The 22524-nt window shown below is 37.2% G+C and overlaps 1 protein-coding gene across 3 annotated transcripts in view; it reads right to left on the reverse strand.

Moving 5' to 3' along the window:
* Positions 1-22524, reverse strand: part of LOC135221096 (carbohydrate sulfotransferase 11-like) — a 69193-nt gene that overhangs the window by 15207 nt on the left and 31462 nt on the right. For 2 of the 3 annotated variants that reach the window (XM_064258895.1, XM_064258894.1), the window contains exons 2-4: positions 8297-10709; positions 3003-3364; positions 340-474 (exon numbers count right to left, since the gene is read on the reverse strand). In XM_064258895.1, coding sequence (XP_064114965.1) covers positions 340-474; positions 3003-3364; positions 8297-8441 — 642 coding nt within the window. In that variant the 5' untranslated portion in view covers positions 8442-10709. Of the gene's footprint in view, positions 1-339; positions 475-3002; positions 3365-3480; positions 3542-8296; positions 10710-22524 lie in introns of all 3 variants that reach the window. The other variant, XM_064258896.1, reaches the window with a different exon arrangement.

A 22524-nucleotide genomic window follows, 5' to 3' on the forward strand; every position in this document is an offset into this window, starting at 1 on the left:
AATCTGACCCTCACTATTATAGTTTAAGAATTCCAATAGTACTCCTATATCCTTGGTGTGAGCAGTAGTGCACTTCTCTGAAACAAGACTGCCTTAAAGTTTGTGCATCCAATCCTCTTCAGTTTTCTCATGAAGTCTTCTGGGATTACCCCTAGTGCTGACAAGAATATATACTACTTATAGGATGATGGGTATAGTTACCTCTGCATTCCATAAACTTGTTATTTTTGTCTTTTGATCTTGGTAAATATCTATCTTTTCTTTTGGCAAAGTTCTGGGCATGGATATAACTTGAAGAACTAAAATACCTAAAAACTATAGGGATATTGTACCACTTACCCTGCTTCTAAAGCTAGATAGCCTTGTGAGGACACCTTCTTCGTGAGGCACATAAGAACGTATGCTTAAGGGGTCTGTTGAATTGGATTTTCCTGACAAGATCATAAATATACGTTTCCAGTTAGTACACGCTACCTGCAAATTAAAATAAAATTAGGAATCTTAATACATAACCACCTACATAAATGAATATAGAGATGATCTTTTATGTCTTTAGTACATGCAATCCCCAAGCTTATAGATTATTTCAAAAGTTCATCCACATCCAAATTAGGTAAAAATGATTTACATGTAAAATACCATGGTTAACAAAGGACTGGATATGTATGAAACATAATGAAAGGCTGTAAAATATCAACACTGTTTGATCTCATTACAACTAAGATATATTTTTCATAAAAAATTAACTTCAAAGGAATTAAGAATTTACAATGTTCCAAAGGAAAGGGGCACTCCTGAACAAAGATGCATAGAGAAACTCCAAGGCTACAAGGGGAACAGGGAGTCAAGAGCAGGACTGGATCCTGTTTAAAAATAAACAAATATAAGGATGGGCATGAAAGACCAAACAACAGGTTTGGGAAAAGAAATCCTTTGATCTGGGACCTTGTCAAGTAAAATTGACCTCCCTGATACATAAGAGAAGATGTTTGTGAATTCTGTTGTGATTTAAGCTGGGAAAAACACAGGAATAAGGATGAAGCAAACGTTTATCATTTAAGCTTGATCTAACAAGATCAGAGTCTTAGAGTAAAATGCAGTCAAGAGGCCTTGCATTTTTTTAAGGCAAAAACTTCTGAAAAAGTTTAACTGCCTCAGTTCTACAAGGAACACTCACTAGAGAGTTCACACACTTCTACATCTATTTGAGTCAAAATGCTCAGTTCTACAAGGAACTCTCATTGGAGAATTGCACACTTCTACATCTATTTGAATCAAAATGTATGAAAGCCATGTTCCTCTACTTAAGAGGCACCACTAAGATAAAGCAAAAAACTACGTCTTTCAGCCAACAGCGAGAATTATAATTCTAAAATCTGAATTAGGTGCACACACTATTATATGAAAGATCTAAAACCTATGAAGTCCTTAAATAAATGCTGCATCTGTAATACCATGTGACAGAAATCAGCTTCACTGTAGTGATGACCTGGGTTCAACTATCTAAAGGTAGGAAGAGCTATCAGGATCTCACCTGTGAAGAGCTGTAACTTCATTCCTTTCAGATGGAGGATAAAGACTCAGAGTTAGGTTACTCCTACACATTTGCTTGCATGGTTCTGTTGACTGCTGACAGAAAGCTTAAGAGCCAGTGGCAAACAGACTAAAGTACAGAATGCCAATTCTGGAAAACAAGTGTGACACCTCCTCTTTACATATACTGTACTGAAGATAAGAAAAGCAGGCCTCCCACGCCTTGATTTTGATATCTGATGAAGGCAAGGGTAAAATAGAGTTGAAGAAATTTTTTCTTTCTACTCTAAATAACTAGGCATTACGTATCAGGTTGTGCAAAACTCTAAATGGCAGGAGACCTGTGAATAGTGGCTTTCACACGTCCTGAACTTTATACCCGACGCCCTTTGGGTGCTCACGCGAGGGTAGTAACCTCTGCATACCAATGCTAGCTTTTTTCTCTGGTATATTTAGAAACTATTTATACTAGAAAAGTGGATAGCAGGATCCTTTTCACCAGGCGACACAGGTCTCTCCCAGAAATAGATTTTTCCTTCGTCAAAATCCCTTAAGTCAGACTTGTCAGGCTGCCCTAGAAAGAGGATCTGTCGAGGGCAGTAAAGGACAAATTTGCTGAAGGAGAACTTCCTCATGTTCTAGCAAATGGTCTGGACTCCATGACCTGACAAATTTTCTTTTCCCTAGGGTGAATCTGGTATTCCATAAAATATTCTTTGGTGAAACTGTGAAAGTTTGAAGCTGTAGAACAAACCTGCAGTTATATGAAAAAAGTAGTTGCAGATCAATGTTCATGCACATGAAGATCCAAAACTTCTATGTATGTTAACAGAAGAAGGGAAAAGCACAGCATTTTCCCTTCTGCAAGACAAGCAGAATGGCTGTGTAAACAGCCAAAAAGGGATTTTCAGTTATCACTTGACAATAAAGTTCATAAATACAGCAATATGCTGGTTAAAGACATGGCTAACAACTACTGAGGTATATATAAACCAAACATTATGACATACATTGTATGTAATCTCACATGAACATGAAGAATCTTGTAATGATAGCTTCACTACACAGAAAGAAATGTACATTTCATGCATTATTGATATGTATAAAGGTTAAGCTGTCCAACTCCTCCATCCCCACACCCATACCTACACCAAAGCAATTAACTGACTAGTAAGATGGTAGCACTAATAGTACAAATGGTTATATTCCCTTCAACACATCACAATCATCCATTCATTGTTTCATATATGATGGTTAGTTAGCTTTCCTGTTTAACCTATGACAAAATACTCTACTGCATCATCATTTATTTATAATGACTGACATTTACTACATTTCCAAATGTTTATAATGATGTGCTGCTACAAGTGTTTACTAAATCTACTTTCAAAATGATCTACCTTTATTATAATACTATAGCACTAATATATGCAATAGAACTGTACTAATCAAACAAAATATTGACTTACCTTTGGTACATAACAGTAAATCGCTTTATGTCTGTCATCCACAAGGAGATTGTACAGGTATTTTCTAACAGTCAAAAGCTTGTGAAGCGACTTTCCCCGGGCATTCTTCACGTGTCGACAGCCATAGTTAAGAGCAGCCCGCCTGCTTCTCTGTACTTCATTCCAGTCAGTCCACCAGAAGTCTTCAGTGTTCTCTACTTGTATACCACCAAACACCAGATCAAATTCATTGCCACAGGATGTGCACGGCCGTTCCGTTGAATTAGATAGTTGTTCATTATCATGATCGGTATTGTCGCGATGATCAAGTTTGTGATGACGGGGGGGAAGAGGTGGAGGAGGAGGAGATTGGGATGCAGTTCCTGTTATTGTGGCATTTTGACAGCATTTTATTAATAGGATATTTTTCACACTTTATTCAAAGAATCTGTATTAAAGCTAAAGAAGGATGAGACTATATCTACATCCTTGGCCATACCTTTATCTAAATCAAAGCTGACTAGGGTGAAAAAACTGGCGTAGATAACAGCTGACATAAGCTATGGATACGAAAAATGACAAAAATCGTTAAGAAAACAGCATAATAGCAATCTAGCAATGTAGTATAGAGAAATGCATTGAAGAGTAGGACGTATACATTAGTCAGAAAACAAAATAATTTACATGGTCATAATATAAAAAATTACTATATACATATATAGTTTCTCCTGTCAATCATATAAAATTATATAGTTTCTCCAGTCAATTATATAAAATTATATAGCTTCTACAGTCAAATGACTGTATCCAATAAATCACTGTCTCACATAGGTAGTCCTGTTCCTCAGGTCTGAGGCACACTGACTGTATACTGTAGTTCCGTATTTATTGAAGAAATTTTCAAATCTGATAAATAAGAAGAAAAACAACTGCCCATCAAAACAGTTAACCCATATCAGTACTACTGTATTTTGCTTTGGACTATAAGGTTCAGACATCTTCTATCTGCTCCAAGTGAAATTGGTTAACAATTATACAGATCTCCATTTTTTTTTTCAGAGAACCATTACTGTAGTATTTCCATTTGCTCAGTGAAGAGGGCTCATGCTCTATAACTACCTTTAACCAGATATAAAACACTAATGAATCCAGATTTCTTACTCGACTCACTGGGACAACCAAAGAATACTGACTATTGGATGAACTCTCACAACTGAAAAGAGTAGTTCTCAAAGGCAAATGTTACAAGTGCTCCTCCCCGATTCACTCTTGAATATTTACGTTACTTCCTATCCTCCAGAAAATCTTTGAGTCCCAAAATTTCTCTATGGAGTTACAAACTGCATCATACTCAGCTACAGGCCTTTTTGACCAGTTCCATCTGATTCTGTGGCCCTACCAAGGTAACACTATTACCATTCTCATCAATCTCAACATTCTCATTGACTCCTTTTCTAGAAAGCGAGGTTCTCTCATCTTCTGAACTCAAGTTACCCTTACGTACACTCCAATACGAACTTTTCTTGTTGCTAAAGTAAGTGACACTGGAAAAACACACTACCCTCCCACATTTATACAGTGGCACATAAGATTCTACTTTTTACTTTCCTATCTCATGCAGATTTTTTTTTTTTTTGAGCTTTTTAAAGCATCTTCCTCTTAATAGTATGTTTCTCTCAGCATTATACTAGTGTCTTTGGGAATCGGCTAACCCCTCTTCAATTTCTCTGACAGCTCCTAAATCAGACACAAAAATAAATAATCTTGCTAAGGCCCAGGCTTAAAGCTAACCTACTTTCTAAAGAAGGTTGCTAAGATAACAAATTTAGGGATAGCAATATTTTTTATGGTGTTCACAAAGCTAATATATTCTTCAACTGTCTTCCCACCTAAAAGGCTATTTAGATATGTAAAGAAATCACATTTATTTATACAACCCACAGCCTTGTTTTTATTCTACAGTCCCCTCTCCTCCCTCTGTCTAGGAATACTAAATATCTTTCTACTGTGAAGCTTCGCAAAGATGGGAGCTACTGCGAGAGAAAAGCGTTTAATCTTACCAAGGTGGGTTTTTACACCACCTAGCATTACAAATTTTTATTCTTCAATAGATGTGGCACAGTATGTACTCAATACACTTTGAACCCCAAAGCAAAGGGTTATGTAAAACAATGGTTTATAGGTGCAAGACATAGAATTTGTTTAAAAAATAATTTTAATGTAGTTTAAGCTGGGACTTACATAATCATGTTTCAGAACAGCTTCCATTATAATAAAAACGTTCAAGATAATATTTACATTTTACATTATCTTCTGCATTTTCAAAACAAGAGTAAAAATATGAACATTTATGAACAAATTCAAAATATAAAGTCTTATATCAAATATCCAACATTTTCATATCCTTTTTTTTCCCCCCAAGATAACAAAATATTTACACACTATCTTTTCCCTTCTTATGAAAAAAAGTAACGCTACTGTATACCTCCTCTTCTCTAAGTGCTGAGCCCAGGGAATGCACTGCTGAAATTAGGGACATCAAGTTCACAAAATTTAAATGATGAGTTCAGGGTTGGTTGGGTGACTTCATCAAATAACACGAATGCAAGTCAATTCTGCACACACGGATTCATTCCTAAAGGTGGATTTCATCACGAGTGAAACTAACCCTAACACCTACAAGATAATATAAACTAAAGCACTAACTAAAAATGCTACGACTGCTGTAGTTGCACAGTTTAATTATTATACTATGACTGGGACTCATTACTCTATAAACGTACTTCAATTCTTGTGAAATAAAAGGATCAAAAGTTTCTCTTGCAGGTTAAAATCAGTAAAAAGGCTACTTAGGGGCTGAAATGCAGTATACAAATCCTAAGGTAGGTCATCATACCCCTGGGCTAATGGTTAATGGCATTCTGTTTGACCAACATGCCTGAGCATTACAGCATATTTATATTTCCTTTAAAATGCAGTTACTTTATTAGTATGTATTCAAAAAATAGCAGCATTCGTTACTAAAGGATATATTCAATGCTTTCTTTTTAGTCAGATCATGAAAACACAGTGAAAGCTGCCGGTAGAAACTGCAAAGCTTTGATCCAAAGTGTATTTGAAGACTTGTATTTAAGAAAAGCTTTGTGAAGAAAGTGAACTGCCAGCAAAATATACAGCACTTAATATCTAAAAATTTTCATTTATCGAAGTGTCAACTCTTGCAAGATATGATCACACAATCTGTTTGCAATTTGGACTTTTAAATAGAGAAGGACTTAATTTCCATGCAGGATACCGTAAACATAAACCATATTCTTATAATTATGTTGTACTATGTAAAGCAACTTGTTTTATCTACAATGTAAACCTTTTTCCCTTTTAAAGGGATGGGTCCTGGCAGGGCTCCCTTAAAATCTCCAGCTAATATATTGGGATAAGTCTGATAGTTATATATCCTTTTTTTTATCCCCAGCTGTAACCCACTGCATTCAACTAACTACTATGAAATTAATATAACTTACTTCTTGGGTCAAAATATATACAAAGGGTTTTAACATAACATGCCCATATTATTTGTCCTTGCTTGCAATCAAAACCTAGGTCCTCTCATAAGTGAGAACATCATCCTAATGACTAGACCAAAACTCCTGCACTTGTTGCCAATTACATGCTTTCTGTTCTTTTTCAGAGTACAATTTCCTTCTCATGAAATACAGAAAGGAAGTCATAATCATTCTTATTGAATAATCAAAGAAAATAAAAATCCAGGAACCTAATGCAGTAAATGACGATCAAAACTTGTCTACATACCAAAGATTTATACAATTAAGATTTGAAATCTTCTGAAATATCAGGGACTTCACTTTACATGAGACATACATCCTGAGACCTTCGAAAACTGTTTTCCCTAAATCCAGTCCTTATTAAAGTACTATCATTACCCCTTTTCAGACTTTCTCTGATTGAAGGGATCACTAGGCTAATATTTCAAGAGGCAGAAAATACAAAGAAAAAATTTAGTAGATTTTCTATCTCTTGTTAAGTTTGTAATCTCCACAATAATGGATATAAAAAATGAATATAACAAGAGCAATGTAAAAAGTGGGTTTACTGTACCCTCTACATAAACTTCATTAGGTCAATTATGCTGGATGTTATTCTAGATGTTATTTATGTTGTATTCAAGGTAGTTGCCTCCAAGGTACCACATTCATTGTTTTAGATCTATGGTTTAAAGGTTGGGAAATTTTGATAAATATTATGTAGCATTTGGATCTAAATTTTTTTTTTCTGGGGAGACTGAATGATTTAAGAAATTTACGTTAAAGTGATTTAGAAAATTCAGGATAAAAATGTAATGTACCTCAATCCGGAATCACTGAAATATCTGTCCTCTCATCCTCCTAATAAATTTTGCCTTATGTGATGAGAACCTCAATGAAAGTGTAAGTACAATGCAGATCAAAAGGAAATAAAGGGAAGCTATAGAAACAGCCTCTTGAAAAGTGGGAAATTTCTATGAATCAAGAAAAACTGTGGTGGGGCAGTGAAATGTGAGTTTGGTGGTATTGATTTAAAAAAATGGAGGTTATAGTTAGGCAATTAAAGAAATGAACAGACATCAAACAAAGCAATCCAAAGACTGCTCATCCCCACCGAGTAAATTTCTGTAGTGTTCATTTGGGTGGTGCATGGCTGTGTAAGGGGAGGAAGGGAGGGCTCTCTCACTTGGGACGTACAGGGCTACGGGAAAAGAAACTCAAAAGCCATGTAATCGCAAGCCTGAGAGAAGAGGACCTGCTTCCTGTTAAGAAATAATGCCTAGAAAAGAAGTGGAGGTCTGTGACATTTGACATATTTTCTTTAATTTAATCCTGTCAAGAAAGGAAAAAAAAAGACGCTTCCCAATATGAGACGAATATTCCAAAGACAGACAGATATGGCCAATACATCCTACAAAGTGGAAAACTTTTGCTTTATAAATCTGACGTTTAAGGTTAAAACATGCTGTTTAAACCTTTAGAGCCATGTTTAGGTAATTAGAACAAACACTGTATCTCTATTCAAGTGTTTTCAAGTATCATTAATAATTATGGTTAAAATAATAAGGGAAAAATCTAATGGCAATGCAGATCATTGAAAGAAAATTTAAGGTTTACCAAAAGAAAAGAGCCTGCTGATGAAGTAAACAGTCCCTTTCCTTCCTTTCTTTATTTTGCATGGACACCATTACTCTAATAAAAGAGACTATATATGACTACTTGTGCACTGAAGCAAATATAAAAAAAAATACAAAAGAAATGAGATTAGTTTACCTGTAGGTGATGGGTGGTATTTAGACGTATTAGTATCTGCTACCATAAGGACGTAACAGACGAGTGATGGTACTGTGAGTCCAACCAGGATGAGCCTTACAATAGACTCCTTCTCGAACATTTTCCCAAATCCCTCCTTTTTCATTTGGTGGGAAAGATGATACTAACAAGCAGGAGAGATGTAAAAGTAGAATGCAACGTCTTTCCTCTCTTCCAAGCTGCCGAAGGAAGAAGCGACATTCAAAGGTACTGATAAGGCAATGGTACAGGGCTACGGGAAAAGAAACTCAAAAGCCATGTAATCGCAAGCCTGAGGTTGATGATCTTTCCTCTTGGGTATCTATTCTGACACTGACTTCCTCTTGTGTGACAGCTCTGTTGACATGTGATGCTGAACTGCTAGATAGCTGTCAACGATGTATTTTCGCAACTGAAGGAGGCCAAAAGATCAAGATTCTCATGACTGATGAATGAGGAAGGTCTGCTGCTTGCATGAAGTCTCTGCCTTGGTGGGAATTGTTGTTGTTACTGGCAAGGATTATGTTGCACCTGAGCTCACAGTTGTCGTTGCTGCTTAGTACAGAATCTGGGAACAGGTGTGACTTCAATGATGCTTACTAATTATAACTGAAGCACCTATTATCTCAGTCACGAGGTATCCAAGAGGTCCTAATGATAATACTATAATCACAGTTGTTTTCTACAGTATATAAATACATAACAATAATAGTTAATAAGGCTCTCTAGCAACCACTGCTGCTACTCTGTAAGGCTACACTAGTCGTAAGTGTTATTTAAATCAATGAAAAAGTTAACAGTTAAAAGTCTGCCATTTTAATACAAAATCATTACATATATATAGACTGTTGCCTTCCCGTCGTTGTAAATCAGTTTCTTTTATCACTTTATTGAAGCCAGAAATTAAAAAAAAAAAAATTACCAGGGGCCTCCTATGTCTGATGATTTATTTCCTCCTTGCCTTTGTTAGTACCAGTACGAACAGCACATTCAGAAGTGCCTTTCAACACATGTTGTATACTGGTAATCAATACAGCAAGAACATATAGAATGTAATTAGAATTTCAATTTTCCAAGACAAGAAAAAGGTCAAGACTTCTAAATCATCACATTGCCAGGGTTGAAACGAGAAGATGAAACGCACCTCTGTTTCTCTGTTTCACCTCCGTTTCTGTTTCACCTGCTGAGCTGTAAGTACTTTCGGTTACCTGCTTTGGAGTTCAAGTGAAGGACGGATGATGATTGATAGGAAACAAGCTGAGAAACGAAGACCAACAATTCTTGATATGTCGAGAGTATTTTTTTTTTTTACATCAAATGTTAATGTTGAACTTTTATTTCTTTTATTGCCTATCATTTAAGATGATAGCTGGTCTTTGTAGTAAACAGCATGAGGCCAACAAACCACACCAACTATTTTTGTCGAAGGAGTCTTCTTAGGTCTTTCAAACATCCACAATAAAGACTGATGGAAAATCTTCAGTAAAAGTTGTTCAAATGGAAATTTGGTGATTTACTCTTCGATGAAGATATTAGGGTTTGTCAATATGCGCAAATCTTTTCAAAAAGAAGTTGTTTATAGAATAAGTACGGTAGTAGTTGAATGTTTGAATTACTGTGGGTAAAATATGATTTTTTTTCTTCAGATTTTTCTTTTCGTTATAAAAATAGTGTAGAGTACAAAATAGATCGTGGCAGAAGATCAATTGAAGAACTGCTCGTAACGCACAGCAAAGACTTAGTTAATTTCTTTTAGGAGATAATGGGGATATTCAATAGAAAGATGACCCTGATGAAAGCTATTCTTGTGACGCTTAAATGCGAGAGATTATCTAAGGAAGCCCTTTGGAGGAGGAGTCACTGAGTGTGTAGGTCCTGCTTACAAAATGGTTGAAAGGGAGACGGTTCGAGGGAATGAAGGTCACATTAATACAGACAGGAGAAGGGGGGGAGAGAGAAAGAGAGAGAGAGAGAAACTATCTCTCTATGAAGTCATAACAGTATCTTTTGGCATGTACTTCTGACTTTCATTTCTCCTACGCTGACCTCGTCTGTGTTCGGTTCGTCACACGAGGACAAAAGACCCAGGAATGAACCTCAAGTTCGAAGCCCTTTTGCACATAAAGGTTGGTAATTCTCCTCTGAACTATTCCTGTAATCAGGCTTATATTTTTGTCCAGTCTTTGACATCAGCAGCTCATTCCAGAGGAAGGTTGACTTGCCCAACAACATAATTTCTTGAAGATGTGGTACGATGAGGAGGCTAGAGCAGGACATAGGAGAGGTCCACTGTCAAATCAGAGAATGTGCCACTCTTGTATTCTTTCTTGGTTGCTGAGCTGTTTCATGTCTGATGCAGTTGGTGTCGTTTACTTGTCACGGAGTAAATTAGTACCTGCAGAAGGAAACCGTAGATGAAAGACAGTTCACAATGGCAGCAAGGAAGCAGGTTATATTAATTCCTGGAATGACACCTTTACTTAATTACTAGACTATCAAATCAAGGAAAATAAAAAAACAAGAATCAAATAGTACTATTTTCACCACCAGAAACACTTTGGTTCATTACATTACCATGAACTTCTTGGCGTATTTTTGATAACTTTTCTTTCTTAGATAATTACTTGATCAAATGTATTTGTCTATATGAGGCCTTTTTTTTTAAGCAAGATGTTCTTCTCTATAAAAGATTGGCTCAAGGTCACAGACGAATATGACTCTATAAAAGATTGGCTCAAGTCCACAGGGGAATATGACTCTATAAAAGATTGACTCAAGTCCACAGGGGAATATGACTCTATAAAAGATTGACTCAAGTCCACAGGGGAATATGACTCTATAAAAGATTGGCTCAAGTCCACAGGGGAATATGACTCTATAAAAGATTGGCTCAAGTCCACAGGGGAATATGACTCTATAAAAGATTGGCTCAATTCCACAGGGGAATATGACTCTATAAAAGATTGGCTCAATTCCACAGGGGAATATGACTATAAAAGATTGGCTCAAGTCCACACGGGAATATGACTCTATAAAAGATTGACTCAAGTCCACAGGGGAATATGACTCTATAAAAGATTGGCTCAAGTCCACAGGGGAATATGACTCTATAAAAGATTGGCTCAAGTCCACAGGGGAATATGACTCTATAAAAGATTGACTCAAGTCCACAGGGGAAGGAATATGACTATAAAAGATTGGCTCAAGTCCACAGGGGAATATGACTCTATAAAAGATTGGCTCAAGTCCACAGGGGAATATGACTCTATAAAAGATTGGCTCAAGTCCACAGGGGAATATGACTCTATAAAAGATTGACTCAATTCCACAGGGGAATATGACTCTATAAAAGATTGGCTCAAGTCCACAGGGGAATATGACTCTATAAAAGATTGACTCAAGTCCACAAGGGGATTAGACCTATAAAAGATTTGGCTCAAGTCCACAGGGGATGCTCTATAAAGTTGGCTCAATTCCACAGGGGAAATATGACCTTAAAAGATTGGCCTCAAGTCCACACGGGGAATATGATCTATAAAAGATTGACTTCAATTCAAAACAGTGGAATTATGACTCTCATAAAGATTGGCTTCCAAGTCCCACAGGGGAATATGACTCTATAAAAGATTGGCTCAATTCCACAGGGGATAATGACTCTAATAAAAAGATTGACCTCAATTCCACAGGGGAATAATGACTATAAAGTTGGCTCAAGTCCACGACGGGAATATGAAAACTCTATAAAAGTGGCTCAATTCCACCAGGGTTAATATGACTCTAATAAAAGATTGGCCTCAGTCACAGGGGATATATGACTCTATAAAAGATTGATCAATTCCACAGGGAATTGACTCAATGAAAGAGTTGCCTTTCAAGTCCACAGGGGAATAATGGACTCTATAAAAGGATTGACCACTCAAGTCCCAGGGGATTAAAAATGAACTTCCTATAAAAGATTGGCTCAAGTCCAAACAGGGGAAAATGACTCTAAAAAGATTGCTCAAGTCCACAGGGGAATAAAATGAACTTCTATAAAAGATTTGACTCAAGTCCACAGGGGTGATATGACTCTATAAAAGCTTGAACTCAAGTCCACAGGGGAATAAAAAATGACACTTAATAAAAGGATTGAACCGTCAAGTCCACAGGGGAATATGAACTCTAATAAAAATATTGACTCAATTCACAGTGGAAATATGGACTCTATAAAAATTGACTTCAAGTCCACAGGGGGAATATGACAACTATAAAAGATTTACTCCAGTCCACAGGGGAATATGGACACTCTAAAGATTTGAAAAACTCAATCCACAGGGGAGAGCCTATATAAAAAGATTGTGCTCAAGTCCCAACAGGGGAATATACTCTATAAAAAGATTGGCCTCAACTCCACAGGGGACTAAAATGACTTCTATAAAAGAATTGGCCTCAATCCACAGGGAATATGGCCTCTATAAAAGATTGGGCTCAAGGGGTCCACAGGGGAATATGAACTCTATAAAAGATTTGGCTCAAGTCCACGATGGGACTTGACCTATAAAAGTTGGCCTCAAGTCCACATGGGAACTATGACTCCTAAAAGAATTGGTTCAAGCCCACAGGGGATTATGACTCTAATACAAGATTGACCTCACCGTCCACAGGGGAATATGGACTCTATAAAGATTGAAACTCAAGTCCCAACGGGGAATTATGGACTCTAAAAAGATGGCCTCAAGTCCACAGGGGGAATATGACCTCTATAAAAAGATTGGCTCAAGTTCCACTGGGGAATATGACTCTATAAAAGAATTTGCTCAAGTCCACAGGGGAATATACTATAAAAGATTTGTCTTCAATTCCAAAAACAGGGGATTATGACTATAAAAGATTTGGCTCAAGCCAGGGGAATAGGACCTCTATAAAGATTGGCTCAATTCCACGGGGAATATGACTCTATAAAAGATTGGACTCCAATTCCACAGGGGACTATGACCCTCTATAAAAGATTGCTCAAGGGGTCCCAACAGGGTAATATGCAGCTATAAAAGATTGGCTTCAAGTCCCAAAAACAGGGGCATTATGGACCCTATAAAAGATTGGCTCAATCCACAGGGAATATGACCTCTATCAAAGGGGAATTGACTCCATCCACAGGGGATTAGACTCTATAAAAAGATTGCTCAAGTCCCAGGGGAAGTATGACTCTATAGGGGAATTGCTCAGTCCAACGGGGGAATTATGAAAACTCCTATAAAATATTGGGCTCAAGTTCCAAGGGGAAATGAAACGCTTGAAATATTGGCTCCAGTCCACAGGGGGACATATGGACTCTATAAAGGTTGACTCAGTCCACAGGGAATAAATGACTTCTAATAAAAGATTGACTCAATTCCACAGGGGATAATGACCTCTATAAAGATTGGCTCAAGGGTCCAAGGGGAATATGACTCCTATGAAAGATATTGGGGCTCAAGTCCAACAGGGGATATGGACTCTAATAAAAGATTGACCTCAATTCCACAGGGGAATTGACTCTATAAAGATTGGTTCAAGTCCTAACAGGGGATAAAATGAAACTTCTATTAAAATAGGATTGTCTTCAATTCCACAGGGGAATATTAACCTCTATAAAAGATTGGCGTCTAAGTCCACAGGGGAATAGTGAACTCTATAAAGATTGACTCAATTTCCACAGACGAATAAAATTGCTCTATTAAAAGGATTGCTCAAGTTCCACAGGGGTATGACTCTATAAAAGAATTGACTCAAGTCCAACAGGGGAATATGTCTCTATAAAAAGATTGGCTCAAGTCCCAGGGTAATATGACCCCCTCTTCTAAAATAGGGTTGGCGTCAAGTCCCACACGGGGAATATAACTCTATAAAAATTGGCTCAAGTCCACAGGGAATATGACTTCCTATAAAAGATTGGCTTCAAGTTCCCCACAGGGGAATATGACTCTATAAAAGATTGAGCCTCAAGTCCACAGGGGATTTGACTCTAATAAAAGATTGGCCTCAAGGGGTCCAACAGGGGACTATGACTCTATAAAATATTGGCTTAAGTCCACAGGGGAACTATGACTCTAATAAAAAGAATTGGTTCAAGGCCCACCTGGAAATAGGACCTCTTTAAAAGATTGACTCAAGTCACAGGGGAATAGACTCTATAAAAGCTTGACTCAGTCCACCGCGGGAATATGACTCTAAAAAGATTGGCTCAAGTCCACAGGGGATATGACTCTATAAAAGATTTGGCTCAAGTCCACCTGTGGAAATATTACTCTTAAAAGATTTGCTCAAGTCCACAGGGGAAGATATGACTCCTATAACAGATTGGCTCAATTCCACAGGGAATATGACCTATAATAGATTGTGCTCAAGTCCCACAGGGACTAACTCTATACAAGATTGCTCAAGTCCACAGGGAATATGACTCTAATAAAAGATTGGCTCAATTCCACAGGTGAATATGACTCTATAAAAGATTGACTCAAGTCCACAGGGGAACATGACTCTACAAAAGATTGACTCAAGTCCACAAGGGGATTATGACTCTATAAAAGATTGGCTCAAGTCCACAGGGGAATATGACTCTATAAAAGATTGGCTCAAGTCCACAGGGGAATATGACTCTATAAAAGATTGGCTCAAGTCCACAGGGGAATATGACTCTATAAAAGATTGGCTCAAGTCCACAGGGGAATATGACTCTATAAAAGATTGGCTCAATTCCACAGGGGAATATGACTCTATAAAAGATTGACTCAATTCCACAGGGGAATATGACTCTATAAAAGATTGGCTCAAGTCCACAGGGGAATATGACTATAAAAGATTGGCTCAAGTCCACACGGGAATATGACTCTATAAAAGATTGACTCAATTCCACAGGGGAATATGACTCTATAAAAGATTCCACAGGGGAATATGACTCTATAAAAGATTGACTCAAGTCCACAAGGGGATTATGACTCTATAAAAGATTGGCTCAAGTCCACAGGGGAAAATGACTCTATAAAAGATTGGCTCAAGTCCACAGGGGAATATGACTCTATAAAAGTTTGGCTCAAGTCCACAGGGGAATATGACTCTATAAAAGATTGGCCCAAGTCCACAGGGGAATATGACTCTATAAAAGATTGACTCAATTCCACAGACGAATATGACTATAAAAGATTGGCTCAAGTCCACAGGGGAATATGACTCTATAAAAGATTGACTCAAGTCCACAGGGGAATATGACACTATAAAAGATTGACTCAAGTCCACAGGGGAATATGACTATATAAAAAGATTGGCTCAAGTCCACAGGGGAATATAACTCTATAAAAGATTGGCTCAAGTCCACAGGGGACTATGACTCTATAAAATATTGGCTCAAGTCCACAGGGGAATATGACTCTATAAAAGATTGGCTCAAGTCCACAGGGGAATATGACTCTATAAAAGATTGGCTCAAGTCCACAGGGGACTATGACTCTATAAAAGATTGGCTCAAGTCCACAGGGGACTATGACTCTATAAAAGATTGGTTCAAGCCCACAGGGGAATATGACTATAAAAGATTGACTCAAGTCCACAGGGGAATATGACTCTATAAAAGATTGACTCAAGTCCACAGGGGAATATGACTCTATAAAAGATTGGCTCAAGTCCACAGGGGAATATGACTCTATAAAAGATTGGCTCAAGTCCACTGGGGAATATGACTCTATAAAAGATTTGCTCAAGTCCACAGGGGAATATGACTATAAAAGATTGGCTCAATTTCACAGGGGAATATGACTCTATAATAGATTGGCTCAAGTCCACAGGGGAATATGACTCTATAAAAGATTGGCTCAATTCCACAGGGGAATATGACTCTATAAAAGATTGACTCAATTCCACAGGGGAATATGACTCTATAAAAGATTGGCTCAAGTCCACAGGGGAATATGACTCTATAAAAGATTGGCTCAAGTCCACAGGGAATTATACTCTATAAAAGATTGGGCTCAAGTCCACAGGGGAATATGACTCTATAAAAAGATGACTCAAGTCCACAAGGGGAATTATGACTCTATAAAAAAGATTGGCTCAGTCCACAGGGGAGGGGTATGACTCTATAAAAGATTGGCTCAAGTCCACAGGGGAATATGACTCTATAAAAGATTGGCTCAAGTCCACAGGGGAATATGACTCTATAAAAGATTGGCTCAGTCCACACGGTACTATGACTCTATAAAATATTGACTCAATTCCTCAAGGGGTGGGAATATGACTCTATAAAAGATTGACTCAAGTCCACAGGGGAATATGACTCTATAAAAGATTGACTCAAGTCCACAAGGGGATTATGACTCTATAAAAGATTGGCTCAAGTCCACAGGGGAATATGACTCTATAAAAGATTGGCTCAAGTCCACAGGGGAATATGACTATAAAAGATTGGCTCAAGTCCACAGGGGAATATGTCTCTATAAAAGATTTGGCTCAAGTCCACAGGGAAGTATGACTCTTATAAAAAACAGATATTGGCTCAGAGGCCACAGGGGAATATGACTCTAGAAAATATGCTCAAGTCCACAGGGAATATGACTCTATAAAAAAGATTGGCTCAATTCCACAGGGGAATATGACTCTATAAAAGATTGACGGTCCAATTTCCCCAGGGGAAATATGAACTCTATAAAAGATTGGTTTTCAAGTCTACCGGGGAAAATATGACTCTATACAAGATTGGCTCAAGTCCACACGGGAATATGACTCTATAAAAAGATTGACTCAATTCCACAGTGGGGAATATGACTCTATAAAAGATTGACTCAGTCCACAAGGGGATTATGACTCTATAAAAGAATTGGCTCAAGTCCACCGGGAATATGACTCTATAAAAGATTAACTCAAGTCCCACAGAGGGGTGGAATATGACTCTATAAAAGATTGGCTCAAGGTCCACAGGGGAATATGACTCTATAAAAAGATTGGGCTCAAGTCCACACCGGGGGGAATATGGGACTCCCCCCTCTATTAAAAGATTGGCTCAAGTCCACAGGGGTGGAATATGACTCTATAAAAGATTGGCTCAAGTCCACGGGGAATATGGACTCTATAAAGATTGGCTCAAGTCCCACAGGGGACTATAACTCTATAAAAGATTGCTCATGTCCACAGTGGGAATATGACTCTGATAAAAGATTGGCCTCCAATTACCACAATTGATAATGACTCTAAAAGATTGGAACCCCTCCAAAAAAGTCACCAGGGGGAATATGACTCTATAAAATATGGCTCAAGTTCCGCATTAAACAGGGGAAATATGACTCTATAAAAGAAAGATTGACTCAAGTCCACAGGGGAATATGACTCTATAAAAGATTGCTCAATTCACAGGGTAATATGGCTCTATTAAAAAGATTGGCTCATCCACAGGGGAACGAATATGACTCTATAAAAGATTGGCTTCAAGTCCACAGGGGAATATGACTCTATAAAAATTGCTAGTCCACAGATATGACTCTCTAATAAAAGGGGAAAAAAAAAAAATTGACCGTTCAAAATTCACAGGGGACTGAAACTCTATAAAAGATTGACTCAAGTCCACAGGGGAATATGACTCTATAAAAGATTGGCTCAATTCCCAACAACGAATACCCTGATCTATAAAAAGGGGAAAATTGGCTCAGTCCACAGGGGAATGTTGGCTCATAAAAGATTGGCTCAATTCCACAGGGGAATATGACTCTATAAAAGATTGCTCAAGTCCAAACAGGGGAATATGACTCTATAAAGAATTGGCTCAATTCCACAGAACGGGGAATATGACTCTATAAAAGATTGCTCAAGTCCACAGGGAATATGACTCTATAAAACGATTGGCTCAATTCCACAGACGAATATGACTCTATAAAAAAGATTTGGCTCAAGTCCACAGGGGGAATATGACTCTAAAAAATAAAGGAGATTGGCTCAATTCCACAGGGGAATATGACTCTATAAAAGATTGGCTCAATTCCACAGCGAATAATGACTTTAAAAGATTGGCTCAAGTCCAACGGGGAAATAGGACTCTATAAAAGATGGCTCATTCCAACAGGGTAATATGACCTCTATAAAAGCCTTGGCTCAAGTCCACAGGAATATAGACTCTAATAAAAGTTGGCTCAATTCCACGGGGAATATACTCTATAAAAGATTGCTCAAGTCCACAGGGAATATGACTCTATAAAAGATGGCTCAAGTCCCACAGGGAATATGCTCTATAAAAGATTGGCTCAAGTCCACAGGGAATATGACTCTATAAAAGATTGACTCAAGTCCACAGGGGAATATGACTCTATAAAAGATTGACTCAAGTCCACAGGGGAATATGCTCTATAAAAAGATTGGCCATTCCACAGGGGAATATGACTTCTATAAAAGATTGACGCAAGTCCACAGGAGATATGACTCTAATAAAAGATTTGACTCAAGTCCACAGGGGAATATGACTCTATAAAAGATTGGCTCAGTCCACAGGGTAATATGACTCTATAAAAAGATTTTGGCTCAATTCCACAGGGGATATGACTCTATAAAATTTGGCTGCTCAATCACAGGGGAATATGCTCTATAAAAGATTGACTCAAGTCCACACGAGATAGACATCTATAAGATTGACTCAAGTCACAGGGGAATTGACTCTATAAAAGATTGGCTCAATTCCACAGGGTAATATGACTCATAAAGATTGACTCAATTCACAGGGAATATGACTCTAATAAAAGATTGTTCAAGTCTACAGGGTAATATGACTCTATAAAAGATTGGCTCAGTCCACAGGGGAATATACTCTTGAAAAAGGATGTCTTATCCAATTCCACAGGAATATGACTCTATAAAAGATTGACTCAAGTCCACAGGATATGAACTCTATAAAAGATTGGGCTCAGGCCACAGGGGAATAGGCTCCTATGAAAGATTGGCTCAAGTCCACAGGGGAATATGACTCTATAAAAGATTGACTCAAGTCCACAGGGGAATATGACTCTATAAAAGATTGACTCAATTCCACAGGGGAATATGACTCTATAAAAGATTGGCTCAAGTCCACAGGGGAATATGACTCTATAAAAGATTGGCTCAAGTCCACAGGGGAATATGACTCTATAAAAGATTGGCTCAAGGTCACAACCGAATATGACTCTATAAAAGATTGGCTCAAGTCCACAGGGGAATATGACTCTATAAAAGATTGGCTCAAGGTCACAACCGAATATGACTCTATAAAAGATTGGCTCAAGTCCACAGACGAATATGACAGTGAACACTGCAACATTTTCGCTCTGGAAGTTTGAATCAGTGTCCCTAACTCTAACACACTTCCTAGGTAGCGCCGTTCAAGTGGTACCTATACATTTTCCTAAGCATTTAAGCATAATCGTATCAAATATATCATAATTTTGCATGATTTATTTTACATTGCATTGAGCCAGTGGTTATTCAGCAACGGGACCAACTGCTATATGTGTAGACTTCCGAACCACGTCGAGAGTGAACTTCTATCACCAGCAATACACATCTCTGATCCCTCAGTGGAATGCACGAGAACCGAACTCGCGGCCACCGAGGTGGCAGGCCAAGACCATACCGATCACGCCACAGAGGCGCTTCAAATATATCATAATGACAGGAATTTCGTAACTTTTCTACCCAACATAGCCATAAACTAGTTATTGTACAGTGGTGCTCAAATCTCATGCGACATGACCCCATAGGATTTCGTTCAAAATTCACTAACTGGCAACCTAGCATGCGCCATATTTATCTATTACTTCAATGCGGAAACGCGATTATTGCATACAATATGGACATAATATGTTTCATAAGAGTGAAATCTGTCATATATTTCAAAACTGTAAGAAAATGTCACGTGTATCAAATTTCAGAAAAAACTCTTTCGAAACATTTTCAAAACACTCTTTCACACATCGCTGAAGCATTTGACCAAAATGAAGTCGTCATCAAACATGAGTTCAAATAAATAAAAGAAACACGAAAAAAAATTGTCATAACATTAATAATACTTTCAAAGCCAACATAAAATTTGAAATAGTCCTATTTGATTGCTTTTACACGTCAATGCTGAAAAAATGTAAATATGTATATACAAAAGTAGAATGCGCCCAACAATATCAAAGTGTGAGGGGAGCGTGTGTGACGTATCCATCATTAGTGTCGGTGCAACAACCACCACCCGGTGTAACATAAGTAGGTCTACACTGAGTAACGACAATGAAATTATCTTGAAAACACTTATTTTATATGTGTTAGAGGAATATTTGGATTTTCATACATAATTAAGCATACAAGCAAATATTCGCCTTTGCAATTATTCATTTTTCAAAGCAAAGATATTGTTCCTAGGCCTAGGTGTTAGATTTCTTTAGTTTACAATTAACAGTCACATCTCTCTATTAACAATTTCTGGTCAGAAAGCAAATGAGGTTATCAACCCATTCTTGTTCTTCAAGTTACCTTATGAAAGAATAAATTATACACCAAAAGCAAGGAGGACTTTTAAGAAAATATTTTAAACCAGTTGAAAAACAAGTGATCCATACGCCTTGATATTAATACTTATGATATTTCGATTAATAGTCATCTTCTCCATATAATCAAACTCATTATCTTTTATTCCTCAAAGAACAGGTAATCTCTACAAACAAAAACATTAGTAACATTACATCTCATAAGGCTTAGATTATTCTTTTAGGCCTATAAATCATTTTGCAACAGATAGGCAGCTTAAACGTAGCCTAAAACTTCAACATTCAAAGAAAACTGCCTGTAATTCATATTCCTATTGTATTCGTCAAAAAACAGATAATCTCTACAAATAAATTTATTAATAACTGATTATATCTCAGAAGGCGGAGTTATTTTAGTAGGCCTATAAAACATTTTGCAACATACAGGCAGCTTCAACACAGTCGAAAGCTTCAACATTCAAAGAAAACTTGTTTTAATTCATATTCCTACTTTGAAAATGTTGTTATGACTGTTGAGCTTATTAGGTCTACTGTCATAATGCAGGAGACGTAGTTATGTTGATCGGTCCGAGGAGCATGTTAAGTGTGCTTTCGTTGATAGCACCGCTGACCTTATCACACCGCACTTTGAACTTAGCAGCGTAAAAAAAGAAAATCAGTTCAAATCACACAGATTACGAATTATACCAATGCATAAAAGGGATCATATTTATATAGCCACAAGGAAAATAGGGCTAGCTGTGAATTCACAAACTTTTCGACATGTCTGACATTAGAAAAAAAGTATAACACTACTTGGCAACATCACGTCGAGTCTGAGAATCTGGACGATACAAAAAGAATCATGTCGCATGAGATTTGAGCACCACTGTACGTCACATTGCTAATGGATTAAATTACAATACGGGATTCTGTAACAAGCAGTTGCTACTCATTAAGATGTCACGTAACGGAGAGTAAATATTCCATCATCCAAGATTTTCGTCGACTTAATACCCTTTTCACTCATTAGTCCATTCTTTCTTTGATGTCGTATAAAAAGTTATTATTTGCAATATTTAGCGCTTTTCTCATGGGATTACAACTTGAAAAGTATTTAGAAAGAAATGATGTTGTATACCGTGAAGACAACTGTCTAACTTTCTCCCAATGCACTTTAAAATCATGGAGCGCACGCTGTCAAAGATTATGAAAAATGAACTCCGATATTTTATATATATATTATATATATATATATAATATATATATATATATATATATATATATATATATATATATATATATATATATATATATATATATATATATATATATATTTAAATGCATACACCTGTCACTGTATAACTGTTTACCGGGTTTTCTAAACCATTCAGTCTGAAACAAGAGGTAATCCCGGACACAAAGAATAAAAACTAGTTTCTTCTCAAATTAAATTTAAAAGCAACGATTATGAGTTGCTAAAGACGTTAAAGAGCCCTCAAAATAAATCAATAAAAAAAAAGATGAAACCATAAACAGGCGACGCGATTTTGAATATTTCTATAAATAGGCGATAAGACTCTAGGTATTGCAAATCAACGGCATTACTGTTACTTGCAAATCAACGGCATTACTGATACTTTGCGGTAAAAGAACTGCTACAACACTGGTTTAAACTTCGCTGGGACACGCAACGCTGATTCTTGCTTCATTTCTGGCTTTGTCAGACATGGA

This window comes from Macrobrachium nipponense, chromosome 2 (genome assembly GCF_015104395.2).
Source record: "Macrobrachium nipponense isolate FS-2020 chromosome 2, ASM1510439v2, whole genome shotgun sequence".
NCBI classification, from domain to species: domain Eukaryota; kingdom Metazoa; phylum Arthropoda; class Malacostraca; order Decapoda; family Palaemonidae; genus Macrobrachium; species Macrobrachium nipponense.